A 9,657-nucleotide genomic window follows, 5' to 3' on the forward strand; every position below is an offset into this window, starting at 1 on the left:
TGGCTGTTCGGCTCACGGCTTTGGGCTGCCAGCAGGTCACATGATCACCTGTGAGTGAGTGTCCATGTGGACGCAGGTTAACGAAGTCCGGTGACGATCAGGTGAGTACCATCAGAGAAAAGTACAGAAACAGGAACAAATGAGACGAGTATCAGGATAATATTTAATGCTTAAGATCGTTCATTAATAATCAAAGACAGTAATTATTAATTATTATTAAATATTATCACGTGTCTAGTGTCCAGCGTCATTACTATTTTGAAAGTGAAGCAGAGAAGTTACCTTTTTACACAATCTGCTTTTATTTTGAAGGACACTTCCAGGATCAGAAGAGCCAATGACGTTGTTATTCGTCTCCTATTGCCACCTTTGATGTTTTTGTGTCATGTGATGTCTCTGATCGGTAAACCAGCGATCATCTGACGCCAGGTGTTACGTCTAAACCGAAGTAAAGAAGAAACATTTGAGACACATTTGAAACACCAAGTAAAATGACCCATTTGGCTTTCCGTAGATGGCAGATCTACGCACCTAACAGTTATCAATAGAAATGAAACTACTGAGTTTAATTTCAGAATTAAAATGACAGAATAGTATTTAGATTTATATCCTTCCGACTCTTATTTTGACACCCCACAGGAAATTAAGCTGTGGTGTTGTGATTTCACTTCCGGTCAATTCCCCGTTCTTTCTCTGACAGGTAATGGACGCTCAGAAGGTAAGAATCTGCATCGATAATCAATAACACCTGATCTGTCAGCTGAGGGCGGGAGACATTAACGACGCATAGAGAGAGAGAGGTAGAGAGACATCGACAGTCAACAGAGAGAGAGGGGAGAGAGGATTAGCTATTAGCAGCCTTTCTCTCTCTCTCTGGTCGAGTCAGCATCACTTTGAATGAAGGATTTACAGATAAGACTCCCATATTAAGTCAGTGTCTCTCTCCCCCCTCTCTCTGCTAGAGTGAGCATGGGTTTGAATGGACAATTGATCAGCAGGTAAAAACAGATCTCCCCCCCCCCCATTCATTGTTAATGTCACCCCCCCCCCCCCCCCCCCCCCCCCCCCCTTTATTCAGCTTCACTAGAGATATGGGTCACAGCTCACTGCACTGTAAAACTACAGCGGCCTAAAACTACAGTCTACAGTTACCCTGTAAAACTACAGCGGCCTAAAACTACAGTCTACAGTTACCCTGTAAAACTACAGCGGCCTAAAACTACAGTCTACAGTTACCCTGTAAAACTACAGCGGCCTAAAACTACAGTCTACAGTTACCCTGTAAAACTACAGCGGCCTAAAACTACAGTCTACAGTTACACTGTAAAACTACAGCGGCCTAAAACTACAGTCTACAGTTACCCTGTAAAACTACAGCGGCCTAAAACTACAGTCTACAGTTACCCTGTAAAACTGCAGCGGCCTAAAACTACAGTCTACAGTTACACTGTAAAACTACAGCGGCCTAAAACTACAGTCTACAGTTACCCTGTAAAACTACAGCGGCCTAAAACTACAGCGGCCTAAAACTACAGTCTACAGTTACACTGTAAAACTTCAGCGGCCTAAAACTACAGTCTACAGTTACACTGTAAAACTTCAGCGGCCTAAAACTACAGTCTACAGTTACACTGTAAAACTACAGCGGCCTAAAACTACAGTCTACAGTTACACTGTAAAACTACAGCGGCTTAAAACAAGTCTACAGTTACACTGTAAAACTACTGTAAGATTAATTGTTGTATAATCCTTGTGTCATGTTTTTGTTTGTTGTTGTTGTTGATAAACAGGAAGCTCTGCGCAGGATCATCAGCACGTTAGCCAATAAGAACGAGGAGCTCCAAAACTTCCTGGAAACAGTCGACAACACACTGACGGGCCTGCAGGTCAGCAGCTGATTGGCTGATCAGGAGGCGGGGCTTAATTAAGGGAATTAAATTAACTAAACTTGAACTTCATTATGAACTTTATTTGTCCAAGCAGGAGGAGTCATGCAGGGTGATGTCAGAACTGGAGGTGGAGCTTGACAAGTTAAACTCCGCCCTGAATGACAAGGGGGCGGAGCTTCGTTGTGTCATCAAAGAGGAGCAACAGAGGAAGGAGGTGGAGCTTCAGGTAAACAAATGCAGACTCCCCCTTCAGATGGGAAGAGGAACTACACAGTACCATCAAGGATCAGTGGAGGAAGACAATGGCAATGATCAGTGACTGATTGATTGATTGATTGATTGAGGCTCTGGTTCTCTGTCTCTCTTTTCTTTCTTCCTCTTCAGTAACTTTGATGGTTTCGCTCTAACAGTTTTTTTCTTTATAAAATTTTGTGACAAAATCTTTGGAAAAAAGTTTCTAAGATGGTGAAAATATTCTGTTTTTCGATCTTGTAACATAATTTTTACCAAAGTGTCATGGATTTAAACAGGATAATTACAGTGTTTACTTTGTCTGATTGTTCCCATTTGTGAACAGTCCGTCCTCTGACCGTCCGCCTCCCTTTGTGTCCACGTTGGTCTCAAGTACTGAAGTTTTTTTCTGATTGGTTGGTTTTTCCAGACGCAGCTGTCGGAGGGGAAGGGTGCTCTGCTGTCGTGTGAAGAGCTGCTCAAGTTCGCAAATCAGACGCTGACGATCACCAATGAAGAAGAGTTCTTGAAGGTGTGAGGGGAGGAAGAGGAGACGATGATCCGCTATAAAATATCTTAAACTACTTGACTTGACAGGAAATAACAAATAAAGTTTCTCTTCTCTGTTTTGTTTTTCAGGCTGCAAAACAAATCAAAGAAAGGTCAGTTCAAACTAACAAATCAGTCAGACTCAGACGATTCACAGCTCTGATCGGATGATTTGTTTTCAACTCTGCCCCCCCATTGCCAGGGTAACCATGGCTCCAGCGTTCCGGCTGACGACTCGCGTGGCAGTGTCGGAGAACATGTCACAGTTCACCGTCGACTTCAGTGCGGAGAGGGCAGGGCTTCATCAACTTCACTTCCTCCCGGGTGAGTTGCTCCTCCTCGTTCACGTGTTTCTGTGCTCGTTTATTTCTTCATCATCATCATCATCATCATCAGTATGAAAGCTGGGTTTAGATTGACCCATTCATTGTTTCTTTATGCTCTCATCTTGATTTCCTTTGTATTTTTCTCCGCTTTTTTCTCTGTTATTTGGAAACATTTCATCTAAAAAGAGGTTCCGTGTGTTTTTTGTTTTGTGTACTTTTCAAAGGCAGAGCTGGTAAGAAGACATTGATTGTTTCTGACTGGATGTTTTAGTTCCCAGAGCTCCAGAGATCGATGTATCCAGCTGCAGTGTCCGTGACAACACCATCACTGTTGCCTGGCGACTGGCCGATGAGGCTGATGGCATCGTCACCCAAAATGAACGCTATGATGTTGAACACCGAAAAACAAACTGTGACAGCATGCTGAGAGCTGCAGGAGAGGCATGCTGGGAAAAAATCCACGACATCAGAGAGTCATACGTCACCATCACAGGTCAGAGCTCACAGGTCACATGACTTGTTGACATGCTAATGTTAGCATAAAACAATGTTTTCTGTTTTTCTGTTTCAGGTCTGAAGTTTGATTCTCAGTTTGTTGTCATTCGAGTTCGAGCGAGAAACAAAACAGCAGCTGGCGAGTTCTCTGAGCCCGTCGCAATGGAAACCAGAGGTGAACATGTGAATAAGATAAGAGACAAAATAGAATATTGTGAGGTCTGTGTGGTCTACTGGGAGCAGTGTGGTCTACTGAAGGAGCTCTGCAGTGCTCTCAGTGTGTCCTTCATGTGGGGGACCTTCCCTCTCATGGATGATAGATTTCCCATCATCCTCCTCTCTCCCAACACCTCCACTGGGTCGGAGGGTGACCTAGGACAGAGCTGGCCTTCTTGATGAGCTTGTCCAGTCTCTTCCTGTCCACAGCTGTGATGCTGCCCCCCCCCCAGCAGACCACTCCATAGAAGATGGCTGATGCCACAACAGAGTCGTAGAAGGTCTTAAGGAGTCAACTCATTGTTGGACATCGTTGCATAAACTGATTAAGCTAGTTTAGCTAGTTTGGCTAGTTAGCTCAGGGGAGGAATGCGGTCAAACGAAAAAAAACAAAACTTTTACTGAAACTTTTCCCTCCAGAAGAGAGAAAACAGTAATCACCAAAGAAATCAGAGTAATTTCTTCTTCTACTACTTCTTTTGTTGCAGCCTATAATTTCGGCTTTGATGCGGCGACAGCTCACGTGGAGCTGAAGGTTCAGGGCGACACGGTGACCTGGGAGCCTCAGGGGGTCAAAGGTCACGATCCCCGACTGAGAGGAAAAGAGAATAAAAGCAGGTGAGGAAACAGATGTTGCGGCTCTTTTAGAGTTTCCAAATGTTGTCGGACTGAATGGATCAAACTGATGGAGAAACGAGTCATTTCACAATACGAGTCTGTGGAAAAAAGTCTTTTTCAGCCCAACGGCATCGCATGTCGGATGCCATTGTTGTAGTTATATGGTTTGTAAGTCCAGAGACCCTCCTGGGGGGGTTGGTTCAGGCTCCTTGAGCTGCTCTGACTTCCTGTTTACACAGGCAGTCACTCCTGATTGGACAGCACTGCTGATGAAGACCTTCTGGGTCCTGATGATATAAGCCTTCTGAGTCCTGATGATGAAGACCTTCTGAGTCCTGATGATATAAACCTTCTGAGTCCTGATGATATAAACCTTCTGAGTCCTGATGATGAAAACCTTCTGAGTCCTGATGATGAAAACCTTCTGAGTCCTGATGATATAAACCTTCTGAGTCCTGATGATATAAACCTTCTGAGTCCTGATGATGAAGACCTTCTGAGTCCTGATGATATAAACCTTCTGAGTCCTGATGATGAAAACCTTCTGAGTCCTGATGATATAAACCTTCTGAGTCCTGATGATATAAACCTTCTGAGTCCTGATGATGAAAACCTTCTGAGTCCTGATGATATAAACCTTCTGAGTCCTGATGATATAAACCTTCTGAGTCCTGATGATGAAAACCTTCTGAGTCCTGATGATATAAACCTTCTGAGTCCTGATGATATAAACCTTCTGAGTCCTGATGATATAAACCTTCTGAGTCCTGATGATGAAAACCTTCTGAGTCCTGATGATATAAACCTTCTGAGTCCTGATGATATAAACCTTCTGGGTCCTGATGATATAAGCCTTCTGAGTCCTGATGATGAAGACCTTCTGAGTCCTGATGATATAAACCTTCTGAGTCCTGATGATGAAGACCTTCTGAGTCCTGATGATGAAAACCTTCTGAGTCCTGATGATGAAGACCTTCTGAGTCCTGATGATATAAACCTTCTGAGTCCTGATGATATAAACCTTCTGAGTCCTGATGATGAAAACCTTCTGAGTCCTGATGATGAAGACCTTCTGAGTCCTGATGATGAAAACCTTCTGAGTCCTGATGATATAAACCTTCTGAGTCCTGATGATGAAAACCTTCTGAGTCCTGATGATGAAAACCTTCTGAGTCCTGATGATGAAAACCTTCTGAGTCCTGATGATGAAAACCTTCTGAGTCCTGATGATGAAGACCCTCTGAGTCCTGATGATGAAGACCCTCTGAGTCCTGATGATGACCTTCTGAGTCCTGATGATAAAAACCTTCTGAGTCCTTATGATGAAAACCTTCTGAGTCCTGATGATGAAAACCTTCTGAGTCCTGATGATGAAGACCCTCTGAGTCCTGATGATGAAGACCCTCTGAGTCCTGATGATGACCTTCTGAGTCCTGATGATAAAAACCTTCTGAGTCCTTATGATGAAAACCTTCTGAGTCCTGATGATAAAAACCTTCTGAGTCCTTATGATGAAAACCTTCTGAGTCCTGATGATGAAAACCTTGTGGGTCCTGATGATGAAGACCTTCTGGGTCCTTATGAAAAGCTGGTCTTGGTTTACTGATCAGGGTTTTGGTGACTGTTCCTACATTTGGGTCTGGTCTGGTTTTAATCTCCGCTCTGTCTGTCTGTGTTTTGACCTTTTTGTCCCTCCGTAGTCTCCGTACCGCGTCCTCTCCGACACACTCAGGTAGAAACTGCTTACTGGTTGCCTAGCAACAAACCTTGTCACCAATCGCTTTCCTCATCCACCATTTCTCGCTTCATGGAGCCAATCACATCACTGCTGACATCACATCAGCATTTATTTTAGTTTTCATGTTTTTATGCTTTCACATTTTAAAATTTTTACATTAATTTCTTCTTTATGTTTTTCCTTTATATATACATTTTTACATTTCTAATGTTTTTAAAATTTTGTTTTATTTTTTCAGTTTTTAGTTTTTCATGTTTTTATGTTTTGACAGTTTGACAGTGATTAAAGGTTTGAATGTTGGCGTTTGTACTTTTGAAACATTTTGTGTTTTTTGATTTAAGTAAAACTGTATTTCTAGATTTAGTTTTTGTCGCCTCTTCAAACAAGTTTCATTACATTCATCTGCTTTACTTTTCACAGATTTGCGTCAAAACCTTAAAATAAACCAGTTTTGACGTCCCTGATTTCACAGCATTCATACATCGGTTTATTCTGTTTTTATGTCGGACGTCTGTCGAATCTCTGAATCACATTAAGGACTCGTTCGTTCTCCTCAGGAACACTTTAGCTTCACGCCTGATGTCTGTCAACCACAGTATCGTCATACGTCCGTTCTTTTTCTACATCGCTCGTTTTGCTGCTTCATCGTTTTAGCTTGATCATCGGCTGTTTCACCTCGTTGTTTCTGCTCTTTGACTCGTTCTCCTCCTCCTCCTTGTTCTCCTCTCACCTATTTGTTTTTCATTTTGTCAGCAGCCGAAGTGCCACACCGTCGCCCAATAAGACGGCAGGAAGCCGAGCAGGACGAGACCGATTTGCTGGAGAGTCGTACACAGTGCTGGGTACTTCATCCTGAGTACTACTGCAGTAATACCTCAGACTGATACTACACACAGTACTGATACTACAGTAAAGATATTACAGTCAATACTGATACCACAGTATTGATACTACAGTCAGTATACAACTGTTGTCAGTGAGTGTTGAATAATCACATAATGTTTTTTAAGGAAAAGAAATACATTTATTATATTAATTTATATTTTGTATTATTCAATATGATAATTATTGTTTCATCTTCAAATATAAACTAAGAATATGAAACACGTCATCAAACATGAATATTTTTTATTTATTTTGTCTCATTTAAAACCAAACTTCTTAAATCTCTCATATGTTGTTATCACACTGTAAAAAAATCATTTGTTTCTTGTTCTTCCTCCGTCTCCTAGGAGACCAGGAAATGATTGGCGGCGGTCACTATTGGGAGCTCCGCCCCCTGGTGGACTGGAAGTCGTTCAGCGTCGGTGTGGCCTACCGGGCAAGCCTGGGCCGCTTTGACCAATTAGGGAAGGGTGCTGGCTCATGGTGTCTCCACGCCAGCCAATGGCTGCAGACTTCGCTCGCTGCGAAGCACAACAACCGAGCAAAGGCGCTGGATTGGCCGCAGCCTCAGCGCATCGGAATCTACTGCGACTACGACAACGGTAGCACGGAAACATTTCAAGTTACCGTTTCAGTGTTCTTGTTCTTCCTTTTTTTGTTTTTCATTTTCATGGTTCAAACACGTCAGCTGCTTCCAGCCACACCGACAACAACGTGGTTTGTGGCTGAAAGCAGCTGACGTGTCTATGAAGCAAACTATGAAGCGTCCTTCTTTAGTGGGAACAGCCGAAGTGGCTGCAGCTCTTTGCTGACGCTTCGGCTTCATTCACTGCCGGAGCTTCAGACTCTTCATCTTCCTCCAGGACGCTCCCGGAGCTTTCTGTCTGCTGCTGCGGTCTTCCTCACCTCCTGTCTGTGTTTCAGGTCATCTGCTCTTCATCGACGTCGACCGTCTTCGTCTTCTTCACTCCTTCAGAGCCAAGTTCAGCCAGCCGCTCGTCCCCGCCTTCACCGTCAGTACTGCAGTAATACTACAACTAATACTACATCCACCCCACTTTCACCATCAGTTCTATGAACTACTGCAGTAATACTACATGGTCTGTGAGTACTTAGCAATACTTTGTTGTATCGCAGTATTAACGGTATTAAAATTGTTTTGCAGGTGTGGTGCGGTGGTATCACCATAGCGACGGGCCTGCAGGTGCCGAGCTTCATGGGTAACTTCCTGTCGACCAATGGGAGCCTGAGTAACCTGTCCCAGTAGAATGACATCGTCCAATCAGCTGTTTGATGTTGACAGTTAATTCATTAATTGTATATATTTTAATTTATTCTGTTTTTATATAAGTATTAAATAATTTATTACTCATAGAAATAATTTGTGAACTGTTATCAGATATTAAATGAAAATATGATTGTGTGAAAATATAAATATGATTATTGTTTAATTACGTTTAACGAATTAAGAAAATATTATTATTGTTATTATTCTCCCAACCTGAAGCCAGAGTTCTAATCTGAGTGCTTTTATTTTGAAGAAATACTGATATTGTCTGCTGGGCTTTTATTTTGACTGATTTTCTATGACAGGAAAACCTGTTTCTAACAACAATTTTTAAAGATTACAAAGGCAATTGCATTTGCTTCCTCCGGCTTTTATTTTGAAGACTGTAACCAGACGGAATTTATTTTGAGTTGTTTTGGTAAGAGGCTTTTATTATGATAGACCTTATTTGATCTCTTTAGATTGGATTGTGCATTCCCACAGGCTCTTATTTTGAGGGTCAGGATAGAACTTCCTGCCATATTGACCAAACGTGTTTGGCGTTTTTGTTTGTTTTTCCTGTTAAGAGTCGGGATGAAATCTGACCTGAAAAATCAGCTCGGCATGATGTTTGATAAACTATGAAATGAACATTAAACATCTGGGTGACGCTATTTTATGTTTCATTTATTTTACTCCAGGCAGCTCGGTGGTGGTGGTGATGATGGTGGTGGTGATGGTGGTGGTGGTGATGATGGTTATGATGGTGGTGGTGATGATGATGGTGCTGGTGATGGTGGTGGTGATGATGATGGTGCTGGTGATGGTGCTGGTGATTATGGTGATGGTGCTCGTGATGGTGGTGGTGATGATGGTGATGGTGGTGGTGGTGTTGGTGGTGGTGGTGATGATGATGGTGGTGATGGTGGTGGTGATGATGGTAGTGATGATGGTGGTGGTGATGATGATGGTGCTGGTGATGATGATGGTGATGGTGATGGTGGTGGTGATGATGGTGGTGATGATGATGGTGCTGGTGATGGTGCTGGTGATTATGGTGATGGTGCTCGTGATGGTGGTGGTGATGATGGTGGTGGTGATGATGGTGGTGGTGATGGTGGTGGTGGTGATGATGGTTATGATGGTGGTGGTGATGGTGGTGGTGATTATGGTGATGGTGATGATTATGGTGATGGTGCTCGTGATGGTGCTCGTGATGGTGGTGGTGATGATGGTGATGGTGACGGTGGTGATGGTGGTGATGGTGACGGTGGTGATGATGGTGGTGGTGATGGTGGTGGTGATGATGGTGGTGATGGTGATGGTGGTGGTGATGATGATGGTGATGATGGTGGTGGTGATGGTGATGGTGGTGGTGATGATAATGGTGGGTGGTGGTGGTGATGGTAGTGATGATGGTGGTGGTGGTGGTGGTGATGATGA

At 43.1% G+C, this 9,657-nt stretch overlaps 1 protein-coding gene across 2 annotated transcripts; it reads left to right on the forward strand.

The window, feature by feature from the left end:
* The first annotated feature begins 655 nt into the window (after positions 1 to 655).
* On the forward strand, positions 656 to 8,325 carry LOC139218856 (FSD1-like protein). 2 transcript variants are annotated; one of them, XM_070850580.1, is made up of 13 exons: positions 656 to 718; positions 1,791 to 1,886; positions 1,981 to 2,115; positions 2,551 to 2,652; positions 2,760 to 2,782; positions 2,872 to 2,993; positions 3,267 to 3,488; positions 3,567 to 3,665; positions 4,195 to 4,324; positions 6,819 to 6,904; positions 7,295 to 7,549; positions 7,872 to 7,960; positions 8,113 to 8,325. In XM_070850580.1, the coding sequence occupies exons 1-13, from the start codon at positions 704 to 706 to the stop codon at positions 8,212 to 8,214; spliced, it is 1,476 nt and encodes a 491-aa protein (XP_070706681.1). In that variant the 5' UTR covers positions 656 to 703; the 3' UTR covers positions 8,215 to 8,325. The 2 variants fall into 2 exon arrangements, with proteins under 2 accessions (XP_070706681.1, XP_070706680.1); XM_070850579.1 differs by having other exon boundaries at positions 1,984 to 2,115; positions 6,816 to 6,904.
* Positions 8,326 to 9,657: the final 1,332 nt, after the last annotated feature.

Source organism: Pempheris klunzingeri, chromosome 19 (genome assembly GCF_042242105.1).
Source record: "Pempheris klunzingeri isolate RE-2024b chromosome 19, fPemKlu1.hap1, whole genome shotgun sequence".
NCBI lineage: Eukaryota > Metazoa > Chordata > Actinopteri > Acropomatiformes > Pempheridae > Pempheris > Pempheris klunzingeri.